The sequence below is a fragment of the Limanda limanda genome, chromosome 15 (assembly GCF_963576545.1).
Source record: "Limanda limanda chromosome 15, fLimLim1.1, whole genome shotgun sequence".
In the NCBI taxonomy this organism is placed as follows: domain Eukaryota; kingdom Metazoa; phylum Chordata; class Actinopteri; order Pleuronectiformes; family Pleuronectidae; genus Limanda; species Limanda limanda.
Window position 1 is genome coordinate 18,235,076 of NC_083650.1, and position 23,281 is coordinate 18,258,356.

The window sequence follows — 23,281 nt, forward strand, 5'->3', positions numbered from 1 at the left end:
CTAATTTCATGGAACATACCCTGCTGAGGAAATACAAGAAACGAATAATAACAGTACAAGTACATCAAAGTAAAAATGTGGAATATGGCCAAAATGGCCACTAATTGCAAAATAGCAGGCTTCCTGTTGTGTTTTTCCAATTGCACCTAAGACTTTTTTGTTTGTCTGGTCATGATACACCTGTATATCGATTTTTGTGAACACGTTCCAGGGGTCTCAGGGGGCACCGTTGAGCCATTTTGCGATGCCCATTGAAAATCCCTTCAGAATACGTAAATTTTCACCACTTTCTAACTTTCTGCAAATTTTGGTAAGAATTTGAGCATGGTAAAGCCCTCAAAAAGCCAATTCATTTGCCTGAATAATAATAATAATCCTTACAATTTCAATAGGGCCTCACCTGACCTTTTGGCCCTAAATATGAACAACAATAATAATAAACAAACAATAGATGATTGGTTGTTTGGTGGATTTTTGCCAAATTGTGACTTTTACCCAAACAGGATAGTACAGTCATGCACATATATGTTCTTCTACATTGTAAAGTAGATCATTGTAATGTATTTGTATGGACAGTACCTGAGGTGATGACGTCACAGGTCACATGTCATTGTTTGGAGCAGGAAACGGTGTGTTCCGCCGGACGCACACACACACACACCCGCACACCAGCTGCTGTCTAGGACTCACTCTCTCTCTCTCTCGTTCATTGGTGTGTTAGCCTACTCTGTGCCCGGCATGCCTGTGGGAAGGGACACTTCTCCACCCGGAAGGAAATTAAATGACCAACATGCGTAGATTTGGAATAAGCACATCCGACACTCATCCAGCTGCTGCCGCCGCTGCTAGCTCGCTAGGTAGCTAGGTAGCTAGCTGCCTTGGCTCCTCGGTGGGAAGCAGAGCTAACCGTGGCTAGCAGCTGTTCACCTCCAAATCCTGGAAGTTGAGCATTACCGGGACCTGTCTTGACTGCTCGGCCAGCTAGTAGCTTGTTGTTTGTGTGTTGCTGTGTGTGTTAGTGTGTGTTTAACGTGAAGTGGAAAAACATGGAGCTGTTCCAAGCCAAGGACGAATACATTCTCCAGAGCGGGGACCGGGCTCTGTGGTGCAGCCGGAAAGATGGGACCATGGCGCTGAGACCTGGTACGTAGTGTCCGCTGCTACATGACAGCCGGGGGATGTAGAGGAAGCTAGCCTCTGTCAATGTTACCTGTTGGGGTGAAATTACACCTCTGTGCTTCCTGGCCTGACTGGGATTAACACACGTTGTGTTAGAGGTGTCGCTGTCACTGTGCATGTACAGTACATCACCTCAAAGGTTTAGTATAATCTCTCTCTGGTATCGGCCGCTCGTTCATGTGTGTAATGAACGTTATTCATATCATGTACAGCTTTAGATTACCCAGCTATGTTGATCCAAAACTATATTTGTGTATGCGCCATTCCCATGTCTTGAAATCCTCGTCCTAGCCTTCATTCCGGGAGTGCCAACACCCCAGACCGACTCCAAACTTCTTACTTTGCCTCTTGTGCTACACACAGGAGAGTACATGTGACCTACTTGTATTTAGATCAGGCTGTAACAGAGCGGAAATAACAATGGCAGCTCACTAACCACGATGACACTGATGACAGCTTTTAACACACTGAGGTCTTTGGAAATATATAGTTCCATTCATTTGAAATCGGCACCATGTAAAACAGCATTATTGCTCAACACAAACAGACTCAAACCGGCATGTTATGTGAGTTCTGTGAAGAATGGTTCAGATATAAGTGCCACTGCTGCTCATAGCTGTGACAAAGAATCAATCATGTTTTCCCAGATAAATGAAAATTAACATCCCCTTATAAAGTGAAAGAAAAGTTTGGACCCAGCCAAAGGCCTGTCTGTGCGTGTTCTCCTCCTTGTCACTTGGAGTCGTATGGGCCGTGCCGCCATCCTGAACAGGTTTTTAGTTGCAACACTCTTCCATTATTTAATTGGAAAAAGGGTTTCCACTCCTCGCTGGGTTTCCGCTCCTCTCACGAGCACACTGTGAAGTACTTCCATGATATTACTCATCGTGACTGAAGTTGTGGAACTGCTTTAGTTTGCCTCTTCTCTGTTTTTTTCTTCTTTCTACCTTCCTGGTAGGGGCCCTCAGCCAGTTTCCCCACATGAATTTCTCTGGCGAGTGGAACAGGAAGAATCATTGTCTGCTGCTTCCCTACAGTTGATGTTCTCCACCCTTATCACACCCATCACATTTTATAATTTTCCTCCACCGTGATGTTTAATCCATCACTGAAGTGTTCCAGTTTGTGCCTGCTGTTTGAAAAACTTTAGAAAATGGAGACAGGGTAGTTTTTCCTTCAGTCAAATGTCACTTTCCTCTCTACGATGTACATTTTATATAAATAAGGACAAATAATCACAGACCTACATCACAAATTTAGTGTTGTCCTTCTGTATATGAGTTCTAACTGACAAGTTGTTGACCAAGTCTTTGTGTCTTTGAGTTGAAGAATGTGTTTTTGACAGTAACAGGAACTCATGCGACTGTCGTGAGGTATTTCCTGTCTTGTTAACTCATACCTGAAGTGTTTAGTGTGAACATTTAGCTGTGACTGAAAGAAAATGTGCATATTATGTGTGTCTCTAATATTTCAACAGATAACAAAAGATCTCAATTTGAATTTTGCGCTTACGAATATCTAACATTGAATCCTGGCTGCTTATCTGACTTATCTGGCTGCTGTGTTGCCCCACCACCATTCTGAAGTTTCATGTCTATGTTTTTCTTTCAGCCACAGACCTGCTGTTGGCTTGGAATCCGGTGTGTCTGGGTTTGGTGGAAGGTGTCATTGGAAAGATACAGCTTCACACAGGTAAGTGGAGGATGTGAAACATGGAACAGAAACATCCGTGCCAGTATTTTACATCTGTGGAAATTTGAGTTACCGAATCATCCAGTGCTTTATGACGCTCCTTAGTCAGATGGAAATGTGTGAAAAAAATGTGCTAATTGTTTTTGAAACGTGTGTAGTTATGAAGAGGGGTGAGCTGATGGTGTTGATTAATCTGGTTTTGCTAACTGTGTGACTCTGTTGTCTTTGGGTTGGAGGTTTGAGATGATATACATCACAAGAAAATGTATGAAGAAAATGTAATATTCTGGTAAATCAGATGGATTAAAACGATTTAAATATTTATTAACCAGATGTCTTGTGGTGTTGCCTTATAAAAAAAATCTTCGGTGTGCAGCTGCTTTCTTCACACCTTTCAGAATGTGAAGAATTCTGCACCCGTAACTCAACTCCCCCTTCTCTCTCATCTCTGCAGATCTTCCTCTCGGCCTCGTACTAATCCGCCAGAAAGCGCTGGTGGGCCATTTACCCGGCAACCATAAAGTCTACAAGATCACCAAGATAGCTGTCATTCCTCTGTCTGACGAAGAGCCCCAGGAGCTGGAGCTGGAGGTGTGCATGATAATACTCTGAATGAGATACGTGAAGTTGTTTTTTAATTATTGTATTCAGCCTCCTTGACAAGCATTCTAACAGTGCCTGGGAGAAATCTAAAATGTTTTCATTTGCTCAAGAATACCCTTTATGCGTCAGCGGGTGATTCATCCTGAAGATAACAGTGGTGCAAAATTAGATGTAGTTGTTATTTTCTTTTTCCCTTTTAAAAGATCTGTTTTATTTTCCACCCACACGTTTAGAGTGGAAAATTAAATGCAGCCATAAAATTGCTGTAATGGATCTCATAGGAAGTTGACTGTTGCTTTCAGGGGGGCTTCATGGATGGTGAGACAGAATATTTCCAAGTGAGTAAACAAAGAGGAGGGTGATAGTTCCTTGATTGGCTTCTAGACCCCGTCTGCACAGTGATCATTCCACCTGCATTGTCCCTAGAGATCCTATAGATCAGTGTAGCTGTGACATTGTTTACTGCATCAGTGAGTCAAGAGGAGAACTGTGTGTTCCTTTAGTTTTTAGCTGTACTGTGAGTAGTCAATAGAAGTCGGTGTTCTTGTTCTGCACTTTGAGTCTCACAGACAGTCTGGTTTTGAGAACTTCCAGGTGGTATCAAACAGAGTTATTTATTATCTAAATATCACTGTACTGTTGTGTAATGGAACTTTTTTGAAACAAACTTTTTCAGCCGTGCAAGAAGCATCACTTTGGAATCGACAAACCAGAGAGACTGGCCCCGTCTCCTGACGAGTCCAAGTTTCTGATGAAAACCTTGAGTCAGATCAAATCTAATGTGGCTGTGCCCATCAAGAAAAAGGTATTATTGTGTTTAACCCATAAAATGCACTCTTCTCTTCAAAACCACTATACCTTTCCTATCCTTTCCCCTTTGTTTTGCAGTTCTCATGGGCTTTTGGTTTCTTTGGTTTGACCGCTCTTTTCTATCCATCCATCCAATCCAGTATTCCCCTGCCTTCCAGGTGAAGGAGAACAAAGAGAAGGAGCGACTGGAGAGGCGGCTGCTGGATGAGCTGTACAAGGTGTTCATGGACTCTGACTCCTTCTACTACAGCGTGACCTACGACCTGACAAACACGGTGCAGCGTCAAGGAGACTCGGAAAAGACCGGCTTACCCCTATGGAAGCAGGTTTGGAGAGAAACAGAGGCATAGAGTTGGACTTAACATATGTATGTGGATTGTAAAATGTCTCGCTAATTGTAGTTTTTGACCTTTATGAAAGGTGGATGACCGTTTCTTCTGGAATAAACACATGATCCAGGACCTTATTGACCTTCAGGTAACCACATAGAAATACAGACTGGTACCGTTTATTATTGTTTATCTATTTTAGAATTGAATAAAGGCCCAGATTTGATTCAATGACAATTGTGGAAACAGTTACGGTATTTTTCTTTACATTTGTGAGCTCAAAGGACGTAACTGGTCTTCTCAGTAAATGCGGCAGTTGCATGTTCTGATAACTCGAGCATTATCAGCAGAGTATGGAAATACTGAGGGAATAAAGGAGATAATGGGTCTGAGCTATGGAGGATTATCTATTTTGGACACTTGGTGGACTTGGTGGCGCTTCCTTATCAGCCTGGCAAACAGGATTTTAATCTTCTTGTCCTACTCTTTTATTTTTCCCTTTGACGGCTCCAGGTCCCAGATATCGACTTCTGGGTGGTACCAATCATCCAGGGATTTGTACAAGTGGAGGAACTGGTGGTGAACTACAATGAGACATCGGACGAGGAGAGGAGCAGCCCTGAGACACCGCCACAGGAGGTCACCTGTGTTGATGACATCCATCCTCGCTTCACTGTGGCACTGATCTCCAGACGTAGCCGCCACCGTGCAGGTAGAGGCCCAAAGGTCATGCTTGAGCTCTGATTCAGGCCAAATGTGTTGGTTCCGCTTTGGATTAGGACTGATAGGACTTCTCTCTCAAAAATCCTGGATTAACTGGTAGACAATTGTGTCTTCATCTGTGATATAAATAATCTGGTTGTTTGTTGATTCATTCTCTTTTCCCAAAGGGATGCGGTACAAACGCAGGGGAGTGGATACAGATGGCCATGTGGCTAATTATGTGGAGACAGAGCAGTTGATCCACGTGCACAGTCACACTCTGTCCTTTGTGCAGTCTCGTGGCTCTGTGCCCGTCTTCTGGAGCCAGGCGGGGTACCGCTACAATCCCCGGCCACGCTTAGAGAAAGGTCAGCACAGCTGCAGCATACTGCATATGATCTTACAGAGAGCATTTTTCAAAGGCTGTCATTGAGTATACTGGACCTTCCACTTCCACAGTTTGTTGTAGTTGTACTTTAAAAAAGATAATTCAATGCCAGTGTTTTCACACACCAGTTTTGTGTATTTGAGCTGTGTCTCGCTCATAGATGTAGTTATCATGTCAGCCATTGGTCCCTGCTCTACTTCGTTTGTTCTTCTTAGCTGGCACAGAAGACAATACTTCTTTCTTTATAGTTAAAATGATGTTAAATCTTTTTTTTTTTATGTTTTATCCCAGAGTCGGTCATATGAAAATGATTTTCATATTTGCTTATGTTATAGGAGAGAAGGAGACTATGTCTTACTTCGCCGATCACTTTGACGAACAGCTTAAACTCTACCAGAAACAGGTGAGTCCTCTCCCCATGTGTAGGCTGTGGTATGTGCTTAGTGTATCTTTTTGACTGCAAACATGCAAAATTCTTGGTTTGAATTGCTATTTAAAATGTATCACCACTGTGGTTGTTCAGCCATCTGTGACTGTGAAAAATGTGTTCAGACTGAGGTTCAAGTGTGTGAACTACCACATGCTTCATTCCTGGACTGAATTGGTAGATTCTTAATGTAAACTTTGTGCATGTGATAAGACGCTATGGAAGGTGTTAATTCATTTTTTCAGTCCTCTGATATTTAACATCACAGAGTGTTTATATTGCTTAAAGGGGCACTTGCTACATTAAATGACGCCGCTGTTTATTGTCTTCTTCAGGTGATTATTAACTTAGTGGATCAAACTGGACGAGAGAAGGTGATTGGAGACGGGTATCTAAAGCAAGTCCTGCTCTACAACAACCCAAACCTCACATATGTTTCATTTGACTTCCATGAGCACTGGTAAGAGAGACGCTTTCCTCAGAAATGAAACTTGTACATGAATTTACATGTAAACCTCTATTATTGTAAAAAAAAACATTATACCACAATGCATTAACTTCCCCTTTATGTTTCTTACATCCTATTTTTTAGCCGGGGCATGAGGTTTGAGAATGTGCAAATATTGACCGACGCAATTTCTGATCTCATCACTGACATGAAATGGGCCTGGTAAGCATCCTGCCAATATTTTACCTTTGAGAGAAATGCCAATAAAATGGCCGCTACGTATAAGACGGAAAGCAACAATAATCCCCCAGTGACCATAGCATGTGTTCCTACTGTCTAAAATATGGATTTCACTAGGGTCGACCAAGCAGGAGTCATCTGCAAGCAGGAGGGAATCTTCCGAGTCAACTGTATGGACTGTCTGGACAGGACCAATGTGGTTCAGGCGGCCGTTGCTCGGGCAGTGATGGAACAACAGGTGAGAGGATTTCTTTGTATGGGCGCAGGCAATGAAATGAACATGAAATCTTATCACACTCACACGTCTGAGGTTCCTTGTAGATGCTGCTCAGTAGATAACTTACTTTTTCCACTACCAGTAGTGTTTTATTTGTTTGTTTTAGACTTTAGTTCCTCATGTTAAGATAAATAAAGTTAACTGCTCAAAGTGTTCTTTCGACTGTCCCTAGAGACTCCACCATATTCATCATTTAATCATCGAATACCATTGTAAATAGAGCGGATCGTAAAAGTTGGCATGAGCTGAGCTTTCTCTAAATGAAAAGAGAGAACTCTCAATGTACGCAAAGTTCCTGCCCAAGGACAAAATAAACGTTCTCCTCTTCCTGCAGCTGAAGAAACTGGGTGTGATGCCTCCAGAGCAGCCTCTACCTGTCAAGTGTTACAGGATTTATCAGATCATGTGGGCCAACAACGGAGACACCATCAGCAGACAGTACGCGGGAACAGCAGCGCTCAAGGTAACCCGATTGGCTTTGCACACGTTTACATCTGAATCAGTGTTTGCTTAAAAGACAGTGGTGGAGCCACGGAGACACAAGCTTTCTCTTTGACTAGGACTCATAAATCAGTTGACAGCATTTCCGTGAATTAAACACATCAGAATGACAAGTATGGACTGATCTTTTTGGAAAAGGGCTGAGATTATAGACCGTCAGTTTAACTGTTTGATGTGTTTTTAGGGAGATTTCACCAGGACGGGGGAGAGAAGACTGGCTGGCGTGATGAAGGATGGCGTGAACTCAGCCAACCGCTACTATCTGAACCGTTTCAGGGATGCTTACAGACAAGCTGTCATTGGTATGGAAAAACAGGCTGATTTAATAGCTATATACTTATGTGTATCTGTATCAAGGTTGTCCTAAAAAATGAGTGCCTCTCCCTGCAGACCTAATGATGGGCCTGCCAGTGACCGAGGACTTGTACTCCATCTTCAGTAAAGAGAAGGAGCATGAGGAGAAGGAGCAAGAGAGCCAAAGAGGAGCTCAGGAGCAGGTCAGCCTCCTGCTGCAGACCTACATGCAGCTTCTTCTGCCAGATGATGAGAAGTTTCATGGTGGTTGGGCTCTCATCAACTGTGACATGAGGTTTGTGGCTAGCTTTTCTATCTAAGCTCCCCATGCTTATTATAGCCTGACTTCCACTATTGTCATAAGCTGATGGATCCTTAGACCTTTTCCAACCTACACTTTGAATGTTGGAATGATGTGTTCAGTAAAGTGCAGATAATTACACAGGGTTCACTCACTGTTACTTGAAAAGTGAAGGTTGTGAAAAGCTTTTGTCATGATACCGTTCTCTTACTTCCCGCCAGCCTCATCGATGCGAACAACAAAGATGTGGATGTGCTGTTGCTTCTGTCTGACAAAGCCTACTACATTGCTTAGTAAGTCTGACTTTAAATTGTCCCAACATTTCTTTAAAAATGCTTCTTACAGATTCACTTACGTTTCTTTTACTATCCTGCAGTTATGACGAAGAAGCAGATAAAGTCAACCAATACCAGCGCCTGAATTTAGAGGGTTTGGAAAAGATTGAAATTGGTAAGAAGTCAGACTCAAAGGAAAAGTGAAGTTCCTCGTTCATTCACTGACTCACCCTACACTTCCCAAAAGTGTGCTTAACAGTTTCTCAGTAACCCTTTAGCAACATCGGATTCATGCAAGGAAAGCACAATGCCAAAAATTCTAAGTTTTGTTTCCTTTTCGCAGGTCCTGAGCCTACTCTGTTTGGGAAGCCAAAGTTCTGCTGTATGCGTTTGCATTTCAGGAATGAAGAGTCGAGTGGATACTTCCACACGCTGAGGGCAGCAGCACGAAATCCTGAGGATGATGGAAAAGGTATGATATAATATACTTCTTTAGATTCTTTAAAGGCAGGAAAAGAATGCTGACACTCTACATTGTGACATATTTCAGATACATTGCAATGCATAGCTGAGATGCTGTGCATAACAAAACAGGCCACAGGGTTGGACATGCTAGTGGTTGAAAAGAGGCTTGAGAGGTGAGTAGTCTGTCTTTATTTAGCTAAGGAGGATTATCTGTTTATTTTACACATGATTTAATGCATCTGAAACATCTGTGGCCATCTTAGCACTGTTTTAACCATTAACCGATTCTAAGAGCTGTTTCTTGCTCACTTTGTTTGTTTCAGGCGACAGAGTCGACCTCATGAGGATATAATGGGGATCCAGAACAAACCAGCTGATCAGGTCCAGGGTAGCTCGGGTTTGGCACAAGGCAAAACTTTCCTCCTGAACAAAATCTCCTCTCTCAATCAGAAAGTCAAACAGACCAAGACAAATGTAAACATTGGCACCTTCAAGCCCCTCGGAAAGCTGGGCACCTTCTCGAAGCCTGACGTTAAAGTCAATTTCCTAAAACCAAATATGCATGTGAACCTGTGGAAGTCGGACAGCAGTTTGGAAACATCAGATAACAACCCTGGCAAAGACATCGCAGACGAGCACTCTGAAATCTCAGATGACTCAGACTCCTATAACTCTGACCCAGAGCACCCGTGTTCTGGTTCCTTAGAAAACGTGGACTATGTTCTGCCCAGCTGTGGCATTGTAGCAACAAACCCACGACTGGGCAGCCGCTCTCAGTCTATTGGTAGCGTGGAGCTAAATGTCCCCTCTGTTATCCGGGTCACTGGCTGTGAGGGAACGCAGGAAAGCTCCCCTCAATTAAGCGATGACAAGTCTCCAGGTTCCGCCTCAGTGGCTGAAGAAGCCATCTTGATTGACTTTGGTACTCCCATTGATGCCTACTGCCACCAGTTTGTCCAGGATGCACAGACCAAACCGGTCGAGGTGTTTGGAGAGAATCCACCAGCGTCTGTAACAAACTGTACTAAAAAGAACCCGGCAAACTCCGACAAACAACCAGGCTCTGAGCCGCCCGTTCAGGAGGAAGAGCCCCAGCTCCCCAGGCCATCTCAGCTCGACGTCCAGTCCACTACCTCCAATTCCAACCTCCTCAGCGTCCAGAAGCCCAGCTCAGCGGCCTCAGGCGGCTCTCAGAGGAGTCTCAGCTCACAGTTGGAAGGCAGCCTCGGCCCTTCGCCTGCAGACAGCAACGGCAGCCGAGTGGTGTCCCCCTTTGCCAAGATCAAGAGCTCCATGGTCCAGGTGGCCAGCCTCACCCAGGCGGGACTCACCCAAGGCATCAACTTTGCGGTGGCAAAGGTGCAGAAGAGCCCCGAGCCAGATGCTGTCAACGAGGCCCAGGAGAACGAGCTGAAGGCAATGTTTACACAGTGCCAGACCAGGATCATTCAGATCTAGTGCTTTCCTTGTAGCAGTACGACACATTGATACTTCCTCTATGGAAGTAGTAGCAAAAGCTTGCACATAGCGTCACTACTCAGTCAAGATATGCACTCTTAAACTTACCCTTTAGTTTAAAATGCCCATAATAATGATGACTCTTGTACAGCATTAACAATTTACAGAGATATACATACACTCCACATGACAGTGACCATGTTTACAGGTACATAAATATGGATCCCGTTAAGCTCTTGTCTCTTCTGCAGTGGAATCTTACACATGATGTTAATGTCTCGGTGTAAGTATCTAGAAGCTAAGCTCGGTATAACATTGCATAAAGTAAATGTTAAAATATTTGGGAAGGGTGTTATAATTCCCATGTGTTATGCACAGTAACATGCATTTAAAATGAGTGCATATGCAAAATCATGGAGAAATACTGCTACTGCTGAATTAAGTTGGTTAATTAGTACTGTTTTCTTATTAAGTTATAAAGATATTGTTGTTATTTTTACTCTAAGAAAGAAATAACTGATAAATAAGAAGAAACATTTAAGGTTTTTAAGATGTTTTAAACTGATGTACTTGCAGTTATACCTATTCTGTTTTTGTGCATGTAAACATGTCACTGTCTGTAGCATTACGTTATCACGCACAATGCTCGTGCACGTGAGGTGAACGGTGACAGCTGATTTTGACAGGGCAGGTAAACATCAGCTGCATGTTGAGCGACCAACTCTGACACGCACTGTACATTCATCCAGTACGTGCAGGTCGCTTGTTGGCGTTTGGTATATAGAGCTCGTCACACACGCGATTTGCAGAAGTCGCTGTCGAATCCGACCAAAAATCTTTGTGTGGTTCCCAAAGGAAAACTCTGTGTAAACTGTAACCCATTGTATAGCTGTCAGAAACTAGCCAGACGACATTCTGTACGTAGTTATCCTATGTAATACCAATGTTGTCAAGTGTAACTTACAAGATATACCATTATAGAAATAATGACTTCACAAGCCCTTAGTAAGTAAGAGCGTTCTGGTTAATGATATGTACAGTGAATATTGTATGTTTAACTGTTCCCTCGGTAGAGCCCCTTCCCTTAAGCTTTTTGTACATGTTAGGGGGGCAGCTTCACATATTCAGAGCGTTACGAGCATTATATTTTGAAAAGAACGCCCAGTACTGTCATCGCTAACCACAAGTAACCAGAAACCTGCTGGTTGGAGTTGTTTTTGATAGATTGATATATTGAAAGAACTATTCTGAAAATGGTTGTACTGATTAATGAGGGTGTGTTTGAACCGAGTCCTCAGCCACCGTTGTAAACTGACGTCGCATATTTTGGAAAAGAGACAGGAGAGTAGCATATAGTAATATAGGTAATAGATTCACCCAATTATTAGAAACACTGACGCTTATGCACTCCTCCGAACTGAGAGCATATTTGCCTTAATAGGGAATAGAAGCAAGATTATGTATATCAGGTATTTATGGCAAAATCTACCTTTTTAAATCCATTCTTCACACACGTTACATTTTGGTGTACTGTATAAATCCTCATCTTCAGGGTTACTGTAAGTCATCCAATCTTAATCTTGGGATATTTCATCCACTGGCACATGCGTTCTCCGCAAGCGGGTTTAAGAGATGATGTTTGTATGAGTGCGTATATCCTGTACAGTGTGTGAGAGTGTGTTTGAGCCTCCCTGCTGCTGCTGGTGTTTAGGATTGCTTGCCTTTGAGCTCTAGTTATATTTATGTGCTACAAAGCTGTAGACATTGTTATACATTGTTGTATTTTCACTAACTTCTTAACGTGAAGTTACGCCTCATTAGGAACCTGTTAAACTTTAAAGTTGTCCGAATCTCATGCTCCTCTTCATCCCACTGTTGCATATATTTTGTCATTGTCTCCTAAATGAGCTGAAAAATCCCAACATAACTGTTAATGTTTCATATTTTGTGTTATATTTGCCTCTTCTCTCCATTCGTCATGCTCACCAGCAGATGAGATGTGGAACAAGTGTATATTTTATTGGACTTTACTTGTGAGACAGTAGCCTCGGCGGCTTAGTGGGTGCTAGATTATATAGTTATTGAACCTGCTGATAGTGCGTTGTGCTGCCAAAGCTTAAAGGTGATGGCTGTAATTCAAAGTTCTAACGCAGAGGGTAAAAGGTGTACTTTCCTTCAGGATGCAAACACTGGAGTAGTTTTCAAGTTATTCTGAACGGAGCAGAAATCCTCAACATTCCTTAGAGACCGAAATGCCTCCGCGCTGGTGTCTGGTGTTTATATGCAAAAGCTGACAAAGTTAAGATTTAATCCTGTATTTGCTGGGTGAGATTTTTGGTTCCTCATACCATTTGTTTGTTTTTATACCAAGTGCTTTTCCAACCACCTCCTCATTTGTCATCTGTGGTTGTCCTCCCCTCCGTTAGACCATATGACTAGAGGTCTTAAAAGCATTTGATTTGCACTGTTTGAACACATTTTCTAAGTGTTGGCACCATTTCATCAGAATGTCTTTGGTCATTGTCTTTCATCTTTACCAACTGACTGTTGTCATTAATTTCCACAGTGTACTGAGATTGAATTGTATATTAAAGTATCCTATTTATTCTTTTTCTTGTTGAGTGTTTCTATGAAACGCGTATAGACCTTTTTCCTTTGGGAAGAAGTTCCACTATAAATAAAAGGCTTATGAGATAAAGCGCACATTCATGTCAGATAAGTTAGTAGGGAGTGTCTGTGCCAGCCTATCAAACAGTTTGCTCTGTAGAGATACTAGCAACAACCTTAATGTCCACTGATGGAAGAAATTGCCCTACAGGAAACTATAGCCCAAAAGTACCATGAAACCATATTTAAATTAACCAGATCTAGATTTTTGTTTGAATCTGCACTAATTTACTCACTAAATATCTGACTTTCTGCACAAAGCTCCATGAATTATACTAAGAAATCAACGGAAGTGTTGCAAATGACATTATTAAAGAAAGTAAAAAAAAATGTATCCTGGATCCACACCAAACTTTAACGGGATCCTTCCACTAAGTTTTGTAGTAATCCATTTAAGTGATTTTTGTGAAATCCTGCAAACTAATAAAGGAACAAATGCAGATGGAAACTTAACCTCCCTGGCCGAGTTATGAATCCTGGGGACCTCATTTCTTTGACATAATAGAAATCAACTATTGTTAAACAGAAATTTTGGTCTGCAGCAACAACAACAACACACTGACAATATGTTAAGTACAACCTACAATCCATTGATACTTTCAATCCACTACCCGAAAATATATCTGAATCAACTAACCTAGCGTAAAAAAAGCTGAACACATCTGTGACATATGAAAACATTTTTATTACAAACTTGTTTTTTTTTTAAGGTATCAAAAAGGAAAAAACAGGAGCCATCTCATTTGCCTGCGTGATCACGGCTCGTTGCCATTGACGCACTTGTGCTGCTCCATCCGGCTCCTCCGCAGCGTCTCGAGGTGTTTGGCTCGCAGCCAGCTGTCTCTGGACAGCGAGGTCTGTCCCAGGCTCAGAGACAACAACCTGCAGACACAGTCACAGTCAGACACGTCCCACTCTCACACATCTCAGCCCCAAGTCATTCCGGACCCTCTGAATACTGTGGTTACATCTCAGTTTCCTGGCCGAGGCCGTCCACCAGGCATTTGGCAAGTCGATACGTTTAATGAAGTCACTGTCATCCTCCTTATGACAGAGCTGACCTTTCCAATGCTGTCATCATGACTTATTGCTGTGATTATTTCACACTTGTCAATAAAACCATGGTTACAGGCTGTTTGTATCATTCTTGATTGATAAAAAGGAAAGAAAGTAAGAAAAGAGTTTATATGAACGTAAATCATTGCCCACCTTGCAACAACCAGCATCCTGTGCAGGTCCTCTGCAGATACGCTCTGGGGGTCGTCCTTCCTCATATCCACAAAGTCCTCCTCAACTGCCTGAGGACACCAGAAAAGGACAAGGACTTGAAGGACACTAATGCACACAGACTGCTCATCAGACAGACACACACACGGGCCTACTAAGTACAAAAGCACACAAAAAAGGGAACAGATGCACACAATCAGTTTCTGTAACATGACTGAGGTCGACAGTGTGTCTCACCTTTGTCATTTCATCAGAGATGCTGTAGTCCAGCAGCCGAGCGACACTCAGGTACATCCGGAGCTTGTTGAGCAGTGATGAGGTCTGCGGGTGCATGTTGATGCCGCTGAGATACTCCTCCATGTGTTGGGGGTCCACCTGAGACTGTACTTTGATCTGACAATCTGACTGTGGAGTTCAAAAGTAAGAGACATATTGATACTGTGTTATACATAGAAAATCTGCATTTGTATCTATTTTCCTACAGGTGTTGCCATGCAGAAATATGTCCTGTCTGCTGTGTGCACGCCTAGTTTGGCATATTCTCAAAACTCCGTAGCATGCCAGACTGGATCAAGTCCTAAGCGACTTGACCCATAAAGAATCTGATCAGCTTGACCTCCCAGTTGCTCATCAGCCAATAGCTTTTTAATGTAAACACAGCCGTGTACTTGTGACTTCTTATCAGCCCCGGCAGTTGTTTACTGCGCACTGCCCTTCACTGCTGGGCAAATAGATGGCCGGGCCTGACGCCTCTCCCAGGATTGCTGCTGTGGCACACAGCTGCCGCCATGGCAACCCATTAGCCCAACGCACAAGAATAGCACACAGCGAATTCCTCGGGCTGTTCACAACAGAGTGAGACCCGGGATAAAGGCGCCGGCTGGAGGGGTAGCGGTGGCTGGCCAATGGCAGCTGAGACGACAGCGTGACACTGGCTGGAAACAACCTCCAGCGTTTGACACGTCTGTGTCCCATGAGAGGCTGAAGGAAACCTAACCCCTCCCTTCCCCACACTCCGGTCATAGCAGAGAGGACGGGGTAGTGGTGTTTTTTGTTTTGAGAGCAGAACTGTGTGTAGTGGAGTTTTCCATCTTGTGGTTTCTCTGTGTCCTCACCGGCAGCAGCGAGCGGGCCTCTGACACGATGAGCACGTTAATATTGCAAGGGAATTCCATCTGGTGGTAGTTAAAGTCATAATCAACCTTCTGCCACGAGATCAGGTTCCCCAGGGCTGTGACGTTTCGCACACCTACAACATACACATAAACAAGATGTAGTTACCATCGTCTGAATCGAGCCAGACGTGCCGACAGAGTCTGCAGAGAGGCCATTAACTGCAGAGTGTGTCCTCGCAGTGTTGTCCCCTTGTGGTGTCTAGGAGCCTCACCTGTTGTGTCCAGCTGTCCCTGCTCCAGCTTGGTTTCATCCAGGAAGAGCGACGTGTTTCTGGCCAGCTGCGCGGCTCCACTCACGAGCCGGTTGGCCACATAGTCCTTTTTAGGAACCAGCTGCATCTGGTTCATGTTTTGGAGACTCATGCCCAGATAGTATGACTGCACGAGGGGAGGAAAACATTGCAACACTTTTAAACACAATAACAATAAACTGTTGCATTATTGTCAAAGTGACAGAAATTCACTCACAGATGGAACAAGCTTCTGGATGAACTGGTAGAGGCGCTCGGTGTACGAGGCGACCGTAGGACAGCCGCTCAGGTTCAGTGTAAATTTGCCTAGTGGGAGAATATCTCGTCTGGTGTACCTAAAAGAAAATCAAACACTTTAGAATGAAACATCTCTAAAGGACAGGACGGCTGGATGGTTTAAACAGACTGGAACTGTATTTGACACGTACACGCTAGAAATGAGATGCAGAATGAGGTACTCGGCGGCCAGGGCATCTCTCAGAAGGACGTGAGTGAAGTATGTGAGCAGCTCTGCTCTAACAGCGGCCATCTCGCTCAGGGTCGAAGATAAAACTGAGGAGGAAAGACAAAGAGTTACAAGAATTCCCTCTATGATGTCTACAGGCAGTGCTCTATAAAAGCTGTACAGAGCGAAAAAATCAGCTGCATAATCCCTTTCCTTAGAAAGCTTTAAAAGGAAATAATGTAATTCAGCATAAAGGCTCCTTTTTTCTGCTCCTGCACACAGCCGGAGGGCGACAAGGATGTGACTATAGTTAAGAATTGTATAGCCTGTGAGTTAAAGACACAGATTGCATTATAACCCACTGTGGATGGCAGAACAAAAACATAAAACGTATTACTTTCAAAAAGGAGGGTATTTAATTGTTTGTTCAGGATTATTCAAAAAACTAAACCTGCTTTTAAACCTATGAATTCATTCTATGGGTCAGAATCGGGGCGGATCCAGGATCTTTCTTTAACATTGTGAGATTTTTGGGATATTTTCCTTGATCTCTCAGGAGGAAGGACGACTGATGGGGACTGATATTTATGTGTGTGCAACTTTGTGCAGAACCCAATAAAAATCTGGATCTAGTGAATTTTAATGTAGTTTCATAAGTTAACTTGTGTTCTACTGACTGCCATTCTAGTAAACACTATAATGTATGTGTATAGAATTATTTTTTTTACTCGTCTGACTTTCACCAACCTTTGTAGCAGTAGATTCAGATTAGACCTTGTGTACATGGAGGGATTTTTAAAGGATTCGTGGCTCTTTTTGTGTTGGTCCATGTTTGAAAAAGGAACACATACTAGCAGTTCCTCCAATTTCTTGTCAGTAAACTGATTTATATAATCTATCTATCTATCTATCTATATATAAATAGAGAGAGAGATATGTATGATTCTAGCGGTGAAATACCTCTGTGCTCTCTTGTTGTCCAGACAACTCGTGTTTAAATGGCCCAACATCAGCTCTGATCTAACCACACTTGATGCAAATCAGATGAACAGAAGCTGGACTAATTTACATCTGCACTCTCAGTAAATATCTGACTAAAAACTGCAGTGATGCAACATTTGAGCTCCTGGTGGTTTTCTGTATCAGGCTTACATCTTTTTTCAGTGTTGTGCAAAAGGCTATTGTACAAATATCTGAAAATATTGGCATTTAAAGTCCCAAACACGTGCACATTTGTTTGTAACAGTATTCACACTCTGCTGCGTGTCCTTACAGGCACTGTTGTCCTCCGAGGTGAGCGAGGGCAGCAGGGGGTTGTTGTGCCGCAGCGGTTTGGCGTAGACCATGTGGAGGCGAGGGACCAGCGAGGCCGGCGGGCTGTGCACTCTCTGCTCCTCCGCTGTCTCCATGCAGTCTGCAGGGTCCAGGAGGGATGAGGAGGTGTCTCTGTGTGGACAGGCCAAGAATCAGTAGGTAGATCAACACCGGGGGAGAGGGGGGGAAATCGAATTAAATTGAAATCACGTGTCTTACTTCCCGTCTGCCAGAGCACTGAGAGCAGGGCTGACGGAGAGGATCCCGTACACCTCCAGCATGTCGTTCAGTTTGAAGCTGTCCCAGTTCTCGTACACCTGCCAACAAAACACAGCTTTTAACCTTCTGTCCAACACTTGTAATGTCTGTTGATAATAATTCTATCGTCTCTGAAGTCACCTCTTTGAACTAATGTCTGACTTGCGATAAACCATTCGCCAGTAGCTGTATCAACAGTCCAGGTTACATAATTGAAAATGATTATTTCACCCCCTAAAAACTGCACAGAATGGGCTTAATAGGAAATAATTTATGTTGGAAATGTCAGAAGGATTTAGGGACATTTTTGCATGTGATCTGGGGATGTAAACTAGTGTACCCATTGTAGTAGAAAATTAACTAAGCAAGGTTGAAAAAGTATTTTGTATTTGGACAGTAAGTGTTTGAAGCCTTCTCAAGAGACTTTGATGACTTGTATTTACATACAACAGATGTTTGATGACTTGAGCTGTTTTCTGGTGGGAACTGTTTATGACGTCAATACAGTGAGACCTTTTGCGACTTAATTACCCATCAAAGGAAGGAATGTATCTCTTCTTATCACCTCAGGAAACACATGTGAATCAGCTGGTATGTTTAGTTTCCTGTCCTTCCCCCACCTATGGGAACCTGTCTTGATTGGATCAGAGAGACAGCCCTATCCCCTGGTATATAAGACCCTTGTATTTGACTGTTCTTCATCTTCACTCTGAGACCCTTGCGGTTTCCCTGTGTTGATCCTTTCTGCAGAAAGCCCCTTATTAAATACACGTAGATAACTTTGTTGTTTCCAGCCTCTTGTATCTCCAGATTTCCATCACACCATTTTGGGAGAAAGTACTGGAACATGTGAGTAAATGGCTGGGGGTGGCGGTACCTGTATCAACAAGACTGTGTTTGTTAGGGGATCAAACAGAAATTCCAAATATATCTAAATATGATCGGGTAGTTTTAAAAGTCGGGATGGTCACAGCTGCTCGAACGATTCTTAGAGTATGGAAAAGTACAGTTGCCCCAGATGTTAAAAAATGGATGGAAATGATGTCAGAGGTTGCATCTTATGAACGCATGTTGGCTAGAATGAACAATGAAGAGGAAGATTTTAGGGGGGCCTGGGACCGTATTTTTTTGTAGATAGTTCATATGGAAAAATTTGTAGACATGGTGCTGGATGTACATTCTGGTTGTTTCAAGAAAAAAAAAAGAAAATATCGATTTGCAGGAGGCCTTTGTATATATGGTTGTATGATGGGTATACTGTCTGTTGATGCTGTTATAAATGTTGTTTTTTTGAGTTTGATTGTATGTTTTTATATACATGAATAAATACAAAACTTTAATGACAAAAAAAAAGAAAATTAGGTCATAGGGTAGAATCCACTCAACCCACCTTAACTAAACAGGAGGGGCCTTTCTCTCCGGGCAGGGGGAAGTTGAGGTCCAGGTGTGAGGACGATGCCGTCTGGCTGGATGGAGCTTCTCTCTCCAGTCGTTTACAGTCACCGTTGCCCTGCTGGTCTGTGGGACAGTGAGGACCTGCAGCGAGAGGAGAGTCTGCATTAACGGATCAATTCACCCTTTGAAAATCTTGTATTGTTTGATTATTATCATCTAAGATTTCCATTTGAGGAGTGTTGCTCTTTCTCTCTCTGATGTGCTACTTACAGTTGCAATCAGAAATATTCAACCCCCCCAAGATTTTAAGGATTTATCAATTAAAGTAGAGTTGAAACATAATTAAGCCTTTGGGAACTCTATAATGATCCTTCATTTGCTGCAGCTGTGATGCATATATAAACCCCACCCATGAAGGTATTCAAAGTGAGTTGCAATCATGGGAAAGACAAAGGAGTGTGCATAAAAGCTGAGAGAGGACATTATTTTATCACACCTGAAAGGCCTTGGGTGGAAGAAGATTTCCCCAAAAAATTATATTCCAAGAGACACCATTGGGAGCCTTATAAGGAAGTTTAAAACTTATGGAGCAGCTGCAAACCTGAGTTACATTTTACCTTTTAACTTCAAAGTTAAATAACCTTCTGTTGTCAAAATAACTAAAATACGCATCAGTAAATATCTTTTGTTGTTTGATGAGGTTTTTTGTCATTTATTGTCATCTGTCATCCACATCACTATAATGTCTATTGAGGTGAGGGGGTTGATTATTTCTGATTGCAACTGTACATGCTGCCTGTGCCACAACAGAATAGACAGGAAACTAATTGCAATTTGTCTACTTAGCCAATGTTGTAGAAATATCAAGTTTAAAGTTCTGTCTTCAGTTGTCAGACAATCAGCTGATATGAGCTTCAAACAGACTTATCGGTACTGGTGTTTTAATATCTCTGTCAAAAGGGTTTGATGTTTGATAACAACTTATAAGTCTCAGACTATATCTGTATCTGGACAATAATCAATATTGGGCAGACTCTACCTTACACTTTTTGGGTTTGTTCATATCACAAAGATCCAGAAAAGCTCAACAACAGCTTCTCTGAACTGAAAGAGTCTTAAGGCTTCAGCTGACCACCAGTGACAGGTGGACAAACTGCATTTGCTGATGAAGATTATGAGATATGATTGAAAGATTCTACTAAAGAAAGCTACTAAAATGACCTTGTGGTGTGAAGTAATTTGAAAGTTAGGACATTTTACGGGATCTGCTCTTTCCATCCAACCAAAATAGGGACTTTTACAGCTGATATTTTGAGAAGCTTCTGCAATCACACTCCAAAAAAGATTCAGTGATCCAGGGTCATGATCACTTTCACCTCTGAGGATGAATTTACAACCATCTTCATGGAAACAAGACAAATTGTTAGTCTTGTGTCTATGCAAAACACAGAGAAGTAGTTGGACACTGACTAAACAATGTTTCTGTTTCTTTACTTTACAAGCATCACACACCAGTAGGGGGCTCCCTCTGCTTCTGCGGCTGTGTGTCCATGTCGTCCACGTCTTCGTCATCTTCCTCGTAGCTGCGTTTCTGTCTGCTCGGAACATACGAGGTGGAGGGAACCACTCTTGCTTGGCTGGAGCCGGCATAGCTGTGTGACAGAATTAAGGAAAAATAGCGAAGGACAGAACAATTCCTGCCTCAACTATCACACGATAAAATGTGAATTTCTCCGTCAGCTGTTTGAGGAGAACTTCCATCATGCAGGGGATGACGTGTTGAGGATATTTCTTTAACCCAGGGGTTTTCTCCAGGGATGGGCACACAGTAGAACGTCTGTCTCTCTGCAGTCACTGTGCTTCTGGAGTTGAAATCCACCTGCAGATAAACGCAGGAGACGGTTGTTAATGGCAAAGCTGAAGCTGAACAGAGGCATTTATAGGTTCTTTGAATGGTCGAGAAGAAGTGCACATACCCCACATTCTGTCACATCTTTGTACCTCCCACTTCGCAGCACCTGGAGATGGTCAGATGATGATGTTAAAATAAAAACTCCAAACATCAAATGCAAAAACATGCCCTGAGAGGGTTGTATTAATGGATTACTTTAGCCTGTGTGGATGGATCAACAGTCTCATACGTTCCCATGTAAAACTCCGGGTCGAACATGTCTTGGATTAGACAGCGAAACTTCACCAGGCTGTTGGGCTTCAGGTAGTGCAGAGGGATGTCGTTCAGAGAAGGAACCTGCACCCAAATGAAGATGAAGGCAGTTATTTAAAGGTGAGTTTGCTGAAACAGGCTGTGACTTTGACCTTTACACACTTCTTTTGCATCTCTTTTGTAATTTACATGCTGAAAGGATCTGACAGGAGCTGCATTACCCAGGTTTGAGCGTCCTTCTCTTTCAGCCGCTCTTTGAAGAACTCGACCGCTTTCGCCTCCCAGCCAGAGTTTGGACTGCTCTGGGAAGCAGCTGAAATGAAGTAACAGGATGGTTAAAATAATGCAACACTTTGTCCATCAGCCAGGTTACACAGTAAGTTCGGAATATAAAAGCTATTCAGTGTGTTAGGAATTTCAAAATATGAGGGCACATTTACCAGAGACCAATCAGTTGGTATCAATTGTATCAATTAGTGTCATGTGAAAGAAGAGCAGATTATATACGATTATTCTTCTTTCTGCTCCTTTTCATTCAAGATTTGATGTTTGGTCAATGAAGGAAATAAACTTAAATATTTTATCAGTGGCTTATAGTTTTTCCAGAACCCAAAATAGCCTGAAACTAGCACGTACTTCATCAGAGACGCATGTAATTGAGAGATACACTGTTATCAATCTGGTTCAACAGTAAGTCCGTAATATAAAAGCTATTCAGTGTGTTAGGAATTTCAAAATAAGAGGGCACATTTACCAGAGACCAATCAGTTGGTATCAATTGTATCGATTAGGCGATGATTGTTATTTACTGTATGTATTTATTAAATAGGGTATTTTTGTGATTTTTTCTCTCTCTATGACTGCCAAATCAGCAGTGGAGTTGACCAATGGCTGGACAGTAAAACAATATTATGATATAATTGTCAATAATATCAATACAACAAAAGTCCTATATATATATATAAATATGATATGTAATGTTTCCATATATCACTCAGCCCTCCAGTTAACCCATCATGTGAAAAACAGTATTACTGTTTGAGTTGGGACTCACATCAGGACAAAATACACATCAGTATTAGTATTAGTCCACTTTACTTTGAGAGACAAAACGTTCCATCGATAATATTGATGGCTTCTCAAAATATTTCAAAATCAATGATTGCTTGTAAGGGTGAATAAGATGAACTACAGTAAACACAACAAGTTGTCAAAAACGTTCTACACACACTGAAGCTTTGTTGATAACTTAAACGTTTGTATTCATATAGAAGTGAATTTGAAACAACTTTAAATCAATTGAATGCTTCATGTTGTGTATTTTCAGTCTGGATGTGTGCAAACAAGTATTCAAATCAAACTATACCCACACACACACACATTAGGGTCTTTGCTAGATAAACCAGACCGGAAGTGTGTGTGTGTGTGTGTGTGTGTGTGTGTGTGTGCAGCAACAAAGCAGCGTTAAGTGATTGCAACCCACAGAAACATCTTGAACTTCTTCACTCTTAGCACAGCTACACACTTGGAGCATGGTGGCTAGCATGGTGCGTTAGCCATGTAGCTAACAGGCTAGCCTCACGCTGTCACGGTGTAGTTCCGGTGTGTGTGTCTCTCTCACCGAACATCCCCTCGACCACATCCAGAGGGAGGTCGATCCAGTCCTGAGTGGAGGGCATCGTGGGCCGGGGGCGTCTGGCGGATATGAAACCTGTCACAAGTGAATCAAAAAACAAATCTTCGAGCAGACACTTGTTGACTTTCTCCACACTCTCAGGACTGCAGGAGCTAGGGCGGGAAATTTGCGTCACCGGTCGAGTAGACCGGTGCGCTTGTTTTGTGCACCGAGACCACCCGGAGCACGGAGACATCGCACCGGCTGAATGACTTACTGGGCGCTTTGATCTTTGGGCGCTATGATCTTTGTTTAATGTTGGTGTTGCGATGAAGAGAAACACACATATACTCTCTATAAAATAATACAAATGAATGTGAT

General features: G+C 42.6%; 2 protein-coding genes across 3 annotated transcripts; one reads left to right on the plus strand and one right to left on the minus strand.

The window, feature by feature from the left end:
- The first annotated feature begins 676 nt into the window (after positions 1-676).
- On the plus strand, positions 677-12,970 carry inpp5f (inositol polyphosphate-5-phosphatase F). 2 transcript variants are annotated; one of them, XM_061087859.1, is made up of 20 exons: positions 677-1,143; positions 2,791-2,871; positions 3,326-3,462; positions 4,151-4,279; positions 4,425-4,610; positions 4,705-4,761; positions 5,127-5,325; positions 5,504-5,683; positions 6,039-6,106; positions 6,466-6,590; positions 6,723-6,800; positions 6,936-7,056; positions 7,430-7,558; positions 7,781-7,898; positions 7,987-8,185; positions 8,413-8,484; positions 8,568-8,641; positions 8,810-8,938; positions 9,017-9,104; positions 9,255-12,970. In XM_061087859.1, exons 1-20 carry the CDS (start codon positions 1,047-1,049, stop codon positions 10,387-10,389), a joined length of 3,402 nt encoding a protein of 1,133 aa, XP_060943842.1. In that variant the 5' UTR covers positions 677-1,046; the 3' UTR covers positions 10,390-12,970. The 2 variants fall into 2 exon arrangements, with proteins under 2 accessions (XP_060943842.1, XP_060943843.1); XM_061087860.1 differs by having other exon boundaries at positions 4,443-4,610.
- Positions 12,971-13,721: 751 nt separating this feature from the next.
- mcmbp (minichromosome maintenance complex binding protein) lies at positions 13,722-23,064 on the minus strand. The gene is made up of 16 exons (XM_061087200.1): positions 22,907-23,064; positions 21,507-21,598; positions 21,229-21,369; positions 21,098-21,139; positions 20,910-21,000; positions 20,634-20,774; positions 19,117-19,262; positions 17,688-17,785; positions 17,428-17,600; positions 16,138-16,261; positions 15,927-16,044; positions 15,671-15,836; positions 15,399-15,532; positions 14,521-14,688; positions 14,266-14,354; positions 13,722-13,938 (listed from the first exon to the last, which is right to left on the minus strand). The coding sequence occupies exons 1-16, from the start codon at positions 22,962-22,964 to the stop codon at positions 13,812-13,814; spliced, it is 1,908 nt and encodes a 635-aa protein (XP_060943183.1). The 5' UTR covers positions 22,965-23,064; the 3' UTR covers positions 13,722-13,811.
- Between the last annotated feature and the right edge of the window lie 217 nt (positions 23,065-23,281).

Coding starts and splice junctions, on each gene's coding strand:
- inpp5f (XM_061087859.1), top strand. CDS start 1,047: ATGGAGCTGTTCCAAGCCAAGGACGAATACATTCTCCAGAGCGGGGAC. Junction 4,280..4,424: donor CTGTGCCCATCAAGAAAAAG/GTATTATTGTGT, acceptor CATCCAATCCAG/TATTCCCCTGCCTTCCAGGT. Junction 9,105..9,254: donor GTTGAAAAGAGGCTTGAGAG/GTGAGTAGTCTG, acceptor TGTTTGTTTCAG/GCGACAGAGTCGACCTCATG.
- mcmbp (XM_061087200.1), bottom strand. CDS start 22,964: ATGCCCTCCACTCAGGACTGGATCGACCTCCCTCTGGATGTGGTCGAG. Junction 21,370..21,506: donor AGAAGGACGCTCAAACCTGG/GTAATGCAGCTC, acceptor ATTTGGGTGCAG/GTTCCTTCTCTGAACGACAT. Junction 15,837..15,926: donor TCCAGAAGCTTGTTCCATCT/GTGAGTGAATTT, acceptor CCCCTCGTGCAG/TCATACTATCTGGGCATGAG.